The sequence below is a fragment of the Erpetoichthys calabaricus genome, chromosome 3, assembly GCF_900747795.2.
Source record: "Erpetoichthys calabaricus chromosome 3, fErpCal1.3, whole genome shotgun sequence".
NCBI lineage: Eukaryota > Metazoa > Chordata > Cladistia > Polypteriformes > Polypteridae > Erpetoichthys > Erpetoichthys calabaricus.
This window is the reverse complement of record NC_041396.2, coordinates 250,683,566-250,698,745: the sequence shown is the minus strand read 5'-3', so window position 1 is coordinate 250,698,745 and position 15,180 is coordinate 250,683,566. Positions and strand designations below refer to the sequence as shown.

The window sequence follows — 15,180 nt, the reverse complement described above, 5'->3', positions numbered from 1 at the left end:
TGAGTCCTCTTATATGCATAAACTTAAAAGAACAGGGGGGCTGGGGAGGCCTACTTTGTGGTAAAAAATAAATAAAATATTGCTTAGAACTACGGTGTTCCCTTGGAGGTCAGTCCACAATGTGTCACTATGCTGCTGTTTGCAAAGCAGAACAGATGAAGAACGTACATGCCCACATCATGCTGTGTGTACAGCGCAATCTGGGAGCAATGGCATTTCTTTGTCAGTTTAAATGCTTGTGTTGCTCAATAAAGGGGTCCCTATGAAACAAACATAGAGAAGATAGACATTGTACACAATTTACAATATTTTTTCACCTGTTCTTATCTGTACAGTGCTTAAAACATTTAGTTCATTACATGGGTCATGTAAATGTTCAGGCTATAAATGGCAATGCTGTATGTAGTAAGTTAAAGGAAAACATTATTCAATGTATGTTTATTTTAATGTAAACCCTCCAAAACCTTATAATATTACTAGATTACAGATGAAAATATTTCATTCAAATCTGGCTGAAGCTGACATTTTTTTTCTGCTACGGGGTGAAATTTATATTTATACACAAATTCCCAATATTTCTACTGATTACCAGTTTGAATTGAAAAGAATACAGTTTGATCTAAAATTGTGTTTTGTAATGACCATCAACAAAAGCCAGGACAGTAGGAAAAGCAAGAATTGATCTGTGGCAGAAATGTTTTCCTCGTGTGCAGTTTTATGTAGCTTGCTCAAGAGTAAAGAGCTCTAGTGAACTAATATTAGGCCTGGGGAGAGGTAGGGAGCTAGAGGCGGTGGTCAGCAAATATATTATACAAAAATCAGAAAATTACCCAATTACTTTCAGTTCTGATACATCCGATTAACCATAAGCACTATAATTGTCCCATTGTCTTAGGGAATTTCCTGGTTAAAGCTGAGTAGTATAGCTACTTATTACATACATTTCTTTCATTGTGTCTAATTTAATGCACAATATTTTCATTAGGGTAACATTGATAAATGGTGCTTCCTTACTTATCTGGTATCCTGCGTCCAGATCTCCCACCTGGTAACTCTACCAGTGTCAGTGTGAGTTTTTTCACCTACTCTTGCTTTTCTTTTCACATGTCAAAGACAGGCATGTTAGATTATTCATGAGTGCATGTGCTGCATGAGTGGGCCTTATGATGGATAGGTGTTCTATCCAGAATTAGCTCCTTCTTTGTATGTAATGCTACTTGGATAATTATGTTATATGAATTAACTATTATGTAAAGTTTTCTTGAAATGGAGCAATCAATGTGATTTTCTGTTGCTGATAAACATGAATAAACCTACCTCTTTACTTTTTGCCTCATTTTATATGGTGACAATTTCATGTGTTAAATATTATGAGAAACCTCTTAAATTGTACATAGACTTTGCCTTTACTCTTGCATTTGCATGTTGCAGTTGTTTCATTGTTTAAATCTTTTCTTTCAGCAATGAAACTGGAGACAGCCCTAGTCAGGGTTATTGTAAATGTAAATTCTCAATTTGAGACAAACAAGCGACAGTATGAAACTGAACGCAAAAAAGGAATGAAAAACCGAGCAAATGACAAACTAGAAGCTCTTGAATGCAAGCACAATGAGGTCAGTAAAAGTATACAAGGGAAGTATATGGCTGAATATGGCTAATAATTGGTTAGAGATGCCAGAGGGTCTCTCTAATGTCCTGGTGTCCTTTTATTTAATAAAAAAAAAAAATCTACTGAAGAATTGGAAAAAAATATGTCAGTCTATGAAGGTTAAGGAATTCAGAAGTGATTTTTATATATTTTACAGGCAGACAAAACAAATACTGTGAATTTAATAAACTTTCATCTGAAAAGCAAGGAGCTAAGCAAAAAGTATATCTTATATCTGTACCTTAGTTTAAAACTATTTTTCTCTTTCCAGAGTTTGTCTCGGGTGATTTGAATGCATTTAAGAATTAGAATAATCACATTCATTTTTGAAATCGAATAAATCTCATTTAGATTTTTTTCAGTTGAATGCACAGTTTACCTTCACATAAGTATCTGCATTTATCCTAAGTAAAATTTACATCCTCATTCTGTCTGATATTTATAGTCAAACTTAACAAAGATGCAGGAAATAATAAATTACATTACTGCAGTGTCCTACTATGATTTGAAATTAAACAAAATCTGTACAGTGCTTCTGTTAAGAAGGTCCTGGAGCAAAAAAAGCAAAACGTACGTAGTCAGTGTGCACATGACATAGTTAATGAGAGAGCTGCTCCAGGATAACCCTGATTTGTCCTTTGTTTTCTAAATATGCCAAAGCATGTAACCCTAAAATTCAAAAGTTTATGATTCTTCCCCCAAGGTGTTGCTTTTCAACATGATTTACTTTTTTAATGTATTACGTAGGCCACATCCCTTAAATAAGAGTCGTATGGGGTAATTTTTTTTTCTTGGCTTAATGAAGGGGTGAAGATTTTTTTTTTTTTCTTCTTCTCTCAGTTATACAAGCCCATGTTAAATTAATAAAGTAGAAATTAATAATTGAACAAAGTTCACCAATCATGTCCACTTAATTCTTCTAAAACTACATCGAGTCTAGTTTTGGAAGTCCCTAAAATCCTACTGTCTACCACACTACTTGGCATCTTATTTCATGTGTCTATGGTTCTCTGTGTAAAAAAAAAAAAAAAAAAAAAAACCCACTTCCTAATGTTTATGTGAAATTTACCCTTAACAGGTTTTCAACTGTGTCCCTGTGTTATGGGTGAACTAATTTTAAAGTAAGTTTCAATACACTGTACTAATTCCCTTCATAATTTTAAACATGTCATTCATGTCTCCTCTTAATCTTCTTTTACTTAAACTGAAAAGGTTCAGCACTTTTAATCTTTCCTCATAATTCATTCCCTGTAGCCCTGGAATTAGCCTAGTCATTCTTCCCTGGACTTTTTCCAGTGCTACTATGTCATTTTTGTGGCCTGGAGACCAGGGGCCTCATGTATAAATGGTGCGTACACACAAAAATGTTACGTGCGAACGTTTCCACGCTCAAATCGGAATGTATAAAACCTTAACTTGGCGTAAAGCCACGCACATTTCCACGGTGGCTCATACCCTGTCGTACGCAAGTTCTCTGCTCGGTTTGCAGACTGGCGGCACCCAGCGTCAAAGCAGTGCTACTGTTCCTGTGTAGTTAACCTTTCTTTCTTAGATCCACATTCCTGATGCGGCTTTATAAATACACTGAAACTAACTGTATATTGTTTATTAGTGTAATGCATCTGATTGTAATTAACCTGTAACAATATAATGGTCCAGGAAATGGCCATAGTATTCCAAATACTGTAACTGCTTTAGCGTTGTTACTCTCACTGCACCTTTTTCTTCTTTCAGCTGCTCCCGTTAAGGGTTGCCACAGCGGATCATCTTTTTCCATATTACTCTCACTGCACCACTCGGGGTATTTATATCACTGTATCTGAGTTTGGAATCACAGCAGTAGCTGATCGGAAAGAGAATTATCGGATACAGCATCAAGCACACGCTGCCTCAACCGTGGCAAAACGCTTCAGAGCCTTTCCTGTACGGACCTCGTGGTTCAGAAACAGTTTCATCCCAAGAACTATAAACGCACTCAGTCAGTCCATCAAGTGCTCCTTGTAGAACTGTTTGTGCTAAGTACAATTACCTCGCTGTAAACTTGCACAACAGTTATAATATTGCACAATCTGCGCCACTTTATAAAGCGCGCATTTACATATGATGACAGTATCATTTTAAAGATGAAATGCATCAAAATATGTTGATTATATTATACAGACAAAACTTTAACTTCATTTACATAATCTATATTGTTAATAATCAAACATGTGAGGACACGGTGCCGCAGCGCCGGCTAGTTCACGGATATATTCTATACCCTGGGCTGACGCGACACTGGTAGAATAGATAGAATAATTAAACACGTACTACAAAGATATTTCAATGTTCCTTATACGTTTTGAAGAATCGTCGTTCTAAGCTTACGGATGGCTTAACATCTATTACAGAGCTGATTGTGTGGCGATTGGGTAATTGGAGGTTAGTATGTTTGAAAGAGACAGTACTGCTGCGATAAATTATTTCATTGAAGGTCGCGCATGGCGCAGCAAGCATCTTGAGTGAGACATGAACAAGCACTGCGCCACCATGTTCCCATGTTTAATAACATGCTTTCATTCCTATCATTGTGAAAAAGATATCCCGTATACATCTCATTATTTTAATTATTCAGAGAGCTGTAATATCACGAATGTAATGGATTCTGTGTCCTGAGGGAGAAAGAGAAAGCCCGTTTAAGAAGAAGGTAGTGATTCACACACACAGAGCACATAGAAGATCAAATACAGAACAAAGCATTTAACGTGCTACTTTAGTTACGATGGGATTTGAGAAACTAGTAAATTAAACGATTTTAAGATGAAGTTTATGATGTTCTACTTTAATGGCAAAATAAACTATGTGATTAAAGTGGAAGTTTCGAGATTAAAGTTGACATTTCAAGCTTTTTTCCCCCCACTGTATGCCTATTTTTTTGTCTGTACCCTAATAAGCTTTCATATGACACTCAGACGGTGGGCTATGACTCGCCTTTTCACAGCGACTTTGATATGTGAGCAACTTCTTTTTTTATTTCGGGCACTGTGCGACTTTGTGAACTTGAGCTTTCGAGTTTCTCTGACACTGTCACTTGATCAACTTCCTTTTGTTGATTATACCACTGTTTAAACCAACAAATAGTTCATTTTTCTTTGCCTCCACTTGGTATTCACTTAAATTCTTCTATTTTACCCCGTGCTTTTCCCATTGTCTTTTCACAGAAGGCTGAGCTTAAGGGCTATTTATATTCATCTGCATATTCAAAGAGGCGTAATTCTGGGAGGAGTTGGGGTGGGACAGCAGGCGCGCGCCCGTGCGTTACTTTTCACGCTGACCGGGATTTATGGAGCGGAAGAACGTGGAAGTTGGCGAACGCACAGATTCCTGCATCCGGATTTTTTTGTGCGTAAGTACATTTTCGCTTTTGTGCTTACATCATGTTATAGCACGAATTCTACGCACGCTGTTATGCATGAGGCCCCAGGACCGTACACAGTTCTCCAGATAAGGCATCGCCATTCTATAATAAAGCTTCAGCATGACCTCCTAGGACTTATACACTACATATCGGGGAGCCATATAACCTAACATTCTATTAGCCTTCTTAATGGCTTCTGAACACTATCTGGAAATTGACAGTGTCAAGTCCAATACGACTCCTAAATCCATCTCGTAAGGCGTACTTTAGAATTGCGTAGTCAAACTTATAATATTTTTACTTCCTACGTGTAATACGTGATATTTACTTGCATTACATTTCATCTGCCACAAATCTGCCCAAGCCTGTATGCTGTCCAAATCCCACCTTACTGATTCAACAGATGTGCGATTATCTTCTAATCCACCTGGCTTGGTTTCATTTGCAGACGTAACCAGCTTGTTACTTATACGTAAATGATTTGGATAGGAATATATTTAAAAATAGCTGTATCCCTAGTACTGACCCCTGTGGAACACCATTCTTAATATCAGCCAATTAGAACAATCTAAACGAGAAACAGGCCATTCAGTTCAACAAAGTTCGCCACTAAATTCTTCTTTTAAAAAAAAAAAAGTTTAGAAAGTCCCTGAAGTCTTACTGCCTTGCACACTACTGGGTAGCTTATTCCAAGTGTCTATGGTTCACTGTGTAAAGAAAAACTGTTTGTGTGAAATTTACCTTAAACAAGTTTCCAACTCTGTTCCTGTGTTCTTGATGAACTCATTTTAAAGTAAATCTTGATCCACTGTACAAAGTCCCTTCGTAATTTTAAACACTTCAATCATGTTACCTCGTAATATTTTTTGTTAAACTGAAAAGGCTCAGCTCTTTTAATCTTTCTTCGTAAATCATCCCCACTAGCCCTGCAATCAGCCTAGTTGCTCTTCTCCGGACCATTTCTAGTGCTGCCATGTCCTTTTTGTAGCCTGGACATCAAAACTGCACACAGTACTCCAGATGAGGCATCACCAGTGCATTATAAAGACAAAATAAATAAGAATTAAAATTAGGGAACACTAATTAACATAGTATAAAAGTAAGGTCCGATGGCCAGGGAGGACAGAAAAAAACAAAAAAAACTCCAGACGGCTGGAGAAAAAAAAAAAAAATTCTGCAGGAGTTCCAGGCCACAAAACCGCCCAGCCCCCTCTAGGCATTCTACCTAACATCAATGACCTCAATCAGTCCTCATTGTATTCCCAGTTCCCATGGAAGAATTTGATTAAACATAATGTCCCAAAGGTGTTCTATGGGATTTTGGTCAGTGAGCGTGGGCGCCATGCCATGGTATCAATTCCTTCATCTTCTGGGAACTGCCTGCATACTCTCGCCACATCAGGCCGTGCATCATGCACCAGGAGGAACCCAGGACCCACTGCACCAGCATAGGGTCTGACACTGGGTCCAAGGATTTCATCCCAATACGTAATGGCAATCAAGGTGCTGTTGTCTAGCCTGTAGAAGTCTGTGCATTCCTCTATGGATATGCCTCCCCAGACCATCACTGACCCTCCACCAAACCGGTCATGCTGAACGATGTTACAGGCAGTATAACATTCTCCACGGCTTCTCTAGAACTTTTCACGTCTGTCACATGTGCTCAGGGAGAACCTGCTCTCATCTGTGAAAAGCCAGAGGTGGACCTGCCAATTCTGGTATTAAATGGCAAATGCCAATCGAGCTCCACGGTGCCGGGCAGTGAGCACAGGGCCCTCTAGAGGACGTTGGGCCCTCAGGCCACCCTCATGAAGTCTGTTTCTGATTGTTTGGTCAGAGACATTCACACCAGTGGCCTGCTGGTGGCCATTTTGTAGGGCTGTGGCAGTGCTCATCCTGTTCCTCCTTGCCCAAAGAAGCACATTACCGGTCCTGCTGAAGGGTTAAGGATCTTCTACGGCTCTGTCCAGCTCTCCTAGAGTAACTGTCTGTTTCCTGGAATCTCCTCCATGCCCTTAAGACTGTGCTGGGAGACACAGCAAACCTTCTGGCCAATGGCAGGTATTGATGTGCCATCCTGGAGTTGTTGGACTACCTGTGCAACCTCTGTAGGGTCTAGGTATCGCCTCATGCTACCAGTAGTGACACTAACTGTAGCCAAATGCAAAACTAGTGAAAAAACGGTCAGAAAAGATGAGGAGGGAAAAATGTCAGTTGTCTCCACCTGTTAAACCATTCCTGTTTTGGGGGTTGTCTCATTGTTGCCCCTGTTGTGCACCTGTTGTTAATTTCATTAACAACAAAGCAACTGAAACTGATTGACATCCCCCTCTGCTACTTAATTGACCAGATCAATATCCCAGAAGTTTCATTGACTTGATGCTATACTCTGAATAAAAAGTGTTCCTTTAATTTTTTTTGAGCAGTATATATACTTGCTAATCTCCTTACAAATTCTAGGGAAAATATTATCTGGTCCTGGTGATTTGTTTGATTTCAGTCTATTTAATCTAAGCAGTACTTCTCCCTCTACAATTTCTGAGTCACTCAGAACCTCCTTAGTAGTCCCATTAACTTCTGGGAGGTTATCCACTTCCTTACTTGTTAAGGCCAGAAAAATGCAAGTTTACACCGTCTGCTATTTCACTGTCTATCTTTTAATTCCCCTTTACTGTTCCTGATGCTCTTTACTTCCTCCTTGACTGTTCTTTTACTACTGAAATACTGAAAGAATCTCTTGGGGTCATCTTTTGCCTTATCTGCTATATTCTTCTCCAACTCTTTTAGCCTCCCTAATATCCTTAATTCTGATAGGATTACTTGTACCATAACCTTCTGCTTCCTGTGTCATAGCCAATTTTGCACTCATATACACACAACACCCTTAACTCCTACTTCTTTTAGTGTTGATGCCCAGCCTCTCATGTAACACCTTTTCAAATGCTTTCTGAAAGTTAAGTTAAATAATACTATATGCTCCAATTTGATAATATCCTTGTGTTGCTTCTTCATAGAATTCCAGCATGTTGACTGTTCAGCAAAGCTCCTGGGGTCTCTTACATAATGGCATGCGTAGAATTCACACTAAAACATGGCATACGGACAAAAGCGGAAATGTGCGTATGCATAAAAAAATCCAGATACATAAATCTGTACGTATGCCAACTTCCACGTTCTTCCACTCCATAAATCCCGGTCAGTGTGAAAAGTAACGCATGTGCACGCGCCTGTCGTCACACCAAGTCTCCTCCCAGAAATATGCCTATTTGAATATGCAAATCAACATAAATAACCCTTAAGCTCAGCTTTTCTGTGAAAAGACAATGGCAAAAGCATGGGGGAAAATAGAAGAATCTCAGCAAATTCCAAGTGTAGGGAAGGAAAAATGTACTATTTATTGGTTTAAACAGTGGTATAAACAACAAAAGGAAGTTGATCGACTGACATAGAGCGTTGGAGAAACTCGAAAGTTCAAGTTCACAAAGTCGCACTGTATCCAAAATAAAAAAGAAGTTGTCCGATATCAAAGTCGCCCTGAAAAGGCGAGTTGTAGCCCACCGTCCGAGTATCATATGGGAGCTTATTAGGGTACAGAGAAAAGAAAAAAAAATAGGCAAACAGTGGGGGGAAAAAAAGCTTGAAATGTCAACATTAATCTAAAGATTTCCACTTTAATCATGTAGTTAATTTGTCATTAAAGTAGAACGTCATAAACTTCATATTAAAATCGTTTAATTTACTAGTTTCTCGAATACCATTGTAACTAAAGTAGCACATTAAATGCTTTGTATTATATGGGTTCTTCTATGTGTGTGAATCACTACGTGCTTCTTAAACAGGCTTTCTCTTCCTCCGACAGGACACAGAGTCCATTACATTCGTGATATTACAGTGATATAATTTTCATGATGATAGGAATTAAAGCATTTTATTAAACATGGGAACACGGTGGTGCAGTAATGGTGATGAGCTGGCGCCACGTCTAGAGATTGCTCCTGCCTGTGCCGTTCACAACCACACAGAATCCATTACATTTGTGATATTACAGCTCTCTGAATAATTAAAATACTGAGATGTATACTTGATATCATTTTCATGATGATAGGAGTTAAAGCATGTTATTAAACTTGGGATTACGGTGGCGCAGTGATAGCGACGAGCTGGCGCCCTATCCAGAGACTGCCTCACGCAAGATGCTTGCCGCGCAGTGCGTGACCTTCGATGAAACAATTTATTGCAGCAGTACTGTATTTCAAACTTACTAACCCCCCGTTCCTGTCCTCCTTTTTCTTTCTCCAAGTACCCAATTGCCACACAGTCAGCTCTATAATAGATGTCAAGTCATCTAAGTTCAGAACACCGATTCTTCAAAACTTTTAAGGAACATTGAAATTTCTTTGGATAGATAGAATAATTAAACATGTACTACAGTGTTGCACCAGTCCCTGCAAGAATACAGCGCGAGGCAGGAGCAATCCCTGAATGGGGCGCCAGCTCATTGCTAGTGCTGCTACACTGTGTCCTCACATATTAAATTATTAACAATATAGATTATTTAAATGATGTTACATTTTTTTCTGTATAATGTAATAAACATATTTTGCTGCATTTCATCTTAAAAATTATATTGTCATTATATCTAAATACGTACTTTTATAAAGCAGCTCAGGTTGTGTAATATTATAACTATCACATGTTTACAGTGAGGTAATTGAACTTATAGGTACAAACATTTCTATAAGGAGCGCTTGATGGACTGATTGAGTGCATTTTATAATTCTTGAAAGTTGATGAAATTGTTTCTGAACAGCGAGGTCCCTACAGAAGAGGCTCTGAAGTGTTTGCTGTATAGGAACAGTTCAAATAGATTGTTCGCATGACTGAGTCAGCATGTGCTTGATGCTGTATACCGATAATTCTCTTTCCGATCAGCTGCTGTATAGCTGTGATTCCACACTCTGATACAGTGGTATAAAAACTCTGAGTGGTGCATTGAGAGTAACAGCACTAAAGCAGCTATGGTATTTGGAATAGTTTGGCCATTCCGTGGAGTATTATATTGTAACAGGTTAATTACAATCCGATGCCTTAAACTAATAAACAATATGCGGTTAATTTAAGTGTATTTGATAAAGCCACGTCAGGGATGTGGATCTAATAAGAAAGGGAAACCACACAGGAACAAAAGCACTGCTTTGACGCTGGGTGCCGCCAGTTAGCAAAACCGAGTGAAGAACTTGCGTACACCAGGGTTTGAGCTGGCATGAAAATGTGCGTGGCTTTTAGTTTTTATACATCGCAATGTGAGTGTGGAAACGGGCGTACACAACATTTGCAGATGACACCCAGTTATACGTTTCATTTAGATCAAATGAAGTTTCTCCGATGTTGTCTTTAATTAGTTGTGTTAGTGAATTAAAGGAGTGGATGAATGAGAACTACTTGTCTTTAAACACAGATTAAACAGATGTTAATTGTTGGAAGGAATGACGCTGATCACAACAATATTTTGTCGTCATTTAACTCAGTTGGAATCACCATTCATTTTACTGAATCTAGAAGTTATCTTTGACTCTAGCATGTCATTTAAAGCGCATATTACAAAGTTGTCCAAATCATGTTTCTTCCATCTTAAAAATGTTGGGAAATTAAGGCGCTTTCTAAATAAATAGGATTCTGAGAAATTAATTCATGCATTTATTTCTAGTAGGATTGACTACTGCAATGTGGTGTTCACTGGATGTTCAAACTGTTCTTTATTCAGCCTCCAGTTAATCCAAAATGCTGCTTCAAGAATTATTACAAGAACAAGAAAATATGAACACATAACTAGTTCTTAAAGCCTTACACTGGCTCCCGGTTAAGTTTAGGACAGATTTGAAAATCCTCCTTTTCACATATAAAGCATTAAATGGCCAAGCTCCGGCTTACTTGTCTGAACTTATCATGACTTACAAACCAGAGGGCACATTAAGATCTCAAGATGCCGGCCTTCACGTATTCTGTTTCTCTTCTCGGTACTCAAATGTGGCACTTGGTGCCATGGCCCACCTGCCAAGTTGTTTTTCCTGCCTAAGGTAAAGTCATCCCTGATGGAGGATCACGGGAATCGTGGGGTAGAGGTGTCCTTTCATTGGATTGGCTGGCCCAACGCTGTATCAACTTTGGAATGGCCAAATGGGGGAGGCAGCTTGATCGTTGAGGTCTCCAGGACTCTAAACAAATCCAAATCATATTATGTGATATCATCTACTGTTAAATTCTGCTCCGTACTTTTAAAATTTTTATTTTTGTACTGTATTGAGGATTTTTTCTGTTCTTTGTATTGTATTGACCCCCTTCTTTTTGACACCCACTGCACGCCCCACCTACCTGGAAAGGGGTCTCTTTTTGAACTGCATTTCCCAAGGTTTCTTCCATTTTTTTTCCCTACAAGGGTTTTTTTGGGAGTTTTTCATTGTCTTCTTACAGAGTCAAGGCTGGGGGGCTGTCAAGAGGCAGGGCCTGTTTAAAGCCCATTGCAGCACTTCTTGTGTGATTTTGGGCTATAAAAAAAATAAATTGTATTGTACGCACCGTTTATACAAGAGGCTTCTGGTCTTGACATGTGTTGCTCAATCTTTCCTTTAATAATTCCTTAAGAATTCAAGGATAAATTTTATCCGGTCCTGGTGCCTCATGCATAACGCCGTGCGTAGATTTCACACTAAAACATGGCGTAAGGACAAAAGTGGAAATGTGCGCATGCACAAAAAAGTCCAGATGCATAAATCTGATCAACACTCAGATACAGTGGGATAAATATACTGAGTGGTGCATTGAGAGGAACAACGCTAAAGCAGCTATGGTGTTTTGAATAATTTGGCCATTCCGTGGACCATTATATTGTTACAGGTTAATTACAATCAGATGCCTTAAACTAATAAAAAAATATGCTGTTAATTGCAGTGTATTTGATAAAACTGCATCAGGGATATGGATCTAAAAAAGAAAGGGAATCCACATTGGAACAAAAACATTGCTTTGACGCTGAGCGGAGAACTTGCGTATGCCAAGCATTTAGCTAGTATGAAAATGTGTGTGGCTTTACATCAAGTTTAGGTTTTATACATCGATATTTGAGAGTGGAAATGGGAGTATATTATACATGATGCCCCTGGTGATTTGTTTGATTTCAGCCTATTTAATCTAAGCAGCACATCTCCTTCCACAAATAGTCTCTTTAGTAATCCCTTTTACCGCTGGGATGTTATCTTGGAAAGTTTCTGAAAAATGCAAGTTTATAGCATCTGCGGTTTCATTTTCTGTATTTTTATTTCAATTCCCCTTTACTATTCCTGATGCACTTCACCACCTCCTTGATTGTTGTTTTAGTACTAAAATACTGAAAGAATCTGTTTTGGTCATCTTTCGCCTTATCTGCTATATTCCTTTCTAACTGCCCTTTAGCTTCATTAATATCCTTCTTAATAGTTGCCCTAATGTTCTCATACACCCTACGATTCACATTGGAGTTATTAGTTTTGTACACCTTATACAGCTGTTTTTTTTTTGTTTTTTTTCTTTGCAGCTTTTTTTTCAACTCTTGATTAACCCACTGCAGTGTTTTTTTTTTTTTTTTTTTTAAATTTCCTACTAGTTCCAAATTTAGATGTGTACATATCCTGTATTATATGTAAAACATGTTTAAACCTGTTCCACTGCTCCTCGATTGTCTCCACACTTGAAAGGTTATTCCAGTCTATCCTCCTTAGACTTTGAAGCATCTGTTCAATATTTGCCCAACGAAAGTTAAACTTAACAGTTTTCGTCCTTGCATCAGTGCTCTTTCAAAACACATAGAATTGTATTATACATTTGACCTTAGTGGTTCAATCGTCACCTCTACACCCTCAGTTCTGTCCTGATTATTGCAAAATACAGGCTTCTCCCCGTATTGGTGCTTTAACGCACTGTGTTTAATAAAATATTTTAAAAAACAGTCATTGACTACTTCTAAAAACTCCTTCTCTTGTACCCTGGTATTTGCAAGCTTATCCCAATTAATATTTGGGTAGTTAAAGTCCCCCACGACTATTCTATCCCCCTGTAATCTTGCCTTTTTAATATTCCTAAAATGATGTGCATTGAAATTACTGTCTGCATTTAGCCTTTTATAACAGTTCTAAAATTAGGCCTCTTCCACAATCCCACCTCCTTTTATGTTCTCTTTGCCCTCCCTAAAAAATGCGTATCCCTTTATGTTGTACTCATCCCCATCTTTTTTTATTTAGCCAGGTTTCTGTTATTGGTTTAAAATCAGAATTATGCTCCGCTTAATACAACTCCAACTCACTTGTTTTGTTTTTGACACTTCTAGCAATGAGGCAAGAAATTTTAAACATGTTACTCTTTTTTTTTTACTTTTGCATTTAAACATTGGATTAGAATTTACATTATTATGTATTTTAATTTTACACTATTGTTTTTTTCTTATATGTAAAAATAAAAATATAGTACCAGTTCAAATTTATTACTATTTTTGAAAGGTAAGTATTGTTTTGAAATATTTGAAATACTAGTCTATGCCTATTGACATTTCCTTTGTGATATTTTCTTTGTTGTTGTAATTCTCTATACAGTGTAAATCGTCCCTTGTTATTTCATTGCTTGTTTTGAAAAATGTTTAACTGATAATAGAATCGGTCCATCCTGCTCTTAGAAAAATGCATTGATAATTTAGATGAGACCTTTCCCTAATGGTACAACTTAGCCACAGGAATTTTTTGTCACAAGTGAAGAAAATGCTGTGCAGATTAATAATTAACCAGTGATTCATATACTGGTTGCCTCTTTTAATCCACAGTGCATGTAGCTATTACCAACTGAGAAACTTAAATGGGTCTAGAAGACAAAAATGGCAGGACAGTGCCAAAACGCATCCCACTCATTGAAGCTGTCTTAAATGCAAACTTTTTATTGTATAATGTTGCCATATAAAATTACAAAAAGAAAAAAATTATAATGAAAGATGACAAACCATCACAATTCCACACTTGTCTTTACAAACACCCCTTCAGCTATAATTAGAAACACTAAATGTAAGAGAATCGTAGTGTGATATATTGTAATATGCCTGTGAAACACTAGACATTTATTCTGTTTGTTATATATTTGACAAATCAACCTTTACTTTCTCTGCTGTTTGAACATAATTATAGCCACCCAAAACATGTTTGTTGCAAGTAAACAAACAATATTGTTTATAATAATTGGTAATTATTGATCTCATTAGTTAGCTGGTCTTTTTTTCCTCTTCTCTTATTCTGCATTCAGGAAAGCACAGCAGTATGATGTTTAAATTACAGTACATTTAGAAATATGTCTGTGTTTTGCTATAGCTTTAACTGTTTAACCTATTATTTTTCTCTTATTCTGTGTAGTCGTCTCCATTCATTGTATTCTAATAGTGACAATTAAAAACAGGTAAGGCAGACATCCACACGAACCACACTAAATGATAAAAGGGTGCAACTGTCTTCAGTCTCAGATCCAGTTTTTTTTTTTTTTTTTACTTTTACTATTAACATGTAATTGCTTAATTTTTATTAAAATGTATTAACACACTTTAATAATTTCTTCATTGAACCCAAAACACAGAAAAACGTACGAAATAGTAGCTCACTTAATTAAGCCAGGACTCCAGTTGAAAACAGAAGTTGGTTGGAACAAAAATCTGCAGCCCCAGGGTTCCCCAGGATTGAGTTTGGGAAACACTGCCATAGACAATATGGTTCCAGCAGTAGAGAAGATGTGAAAAGTAGGCTTTATGCTTTTTTTTGCCAGTGTTGGCAAATGTTGCACTATGATCATTTTGCTCATATACTAGAGTGGTAAATGGTACAAAATTCAGACTTCTCTCCATCCATCCATCCATTGTCTCCCGCTTATCCGAGGTCGGGTCGCGGGGGCAGCAGCTTGAGCAGAGATGCCCAGACTTCCCTCTCCCCGGCCACTTCTTCTAGCTCTTCCGGGAGAATCCCAAGGCGTTCCCAGGCCAGTCGAGAGACATAGTCCCTCCAGCGTGTCCTGGGTCTTCCCCGGGGCCTCCTCCCGGTTGGACGTGCCCGGAACACCTCACCAGGGAGGCGTCCAG

At 38.0% G+C, this 15,180-nt stretch overlaps 1 protein-coding gene across 1 annotated transcript in view; it reads left to right on the top strand.

Annotated features, from left to right (window-relative positions):
• The window catches only part of LOC114648777 (cohesin subunit SA-2-like), a 152,512-nt gene that overhangs the window by 33,507 nt on the left and 103,825 nt on the right, over positions 1–15,180 (top strand). Inside the window, exon 8 of the mRNA XM_051924767.1 lies at positions 1,462–1,613. Coding sequence (XP_051780727.1) covers positions 1,462–1,613 — 152 coding nt within the window. The remainder of the gene's footprint in view (positions 1–1,461; positions 1,614–15,180) is intronic.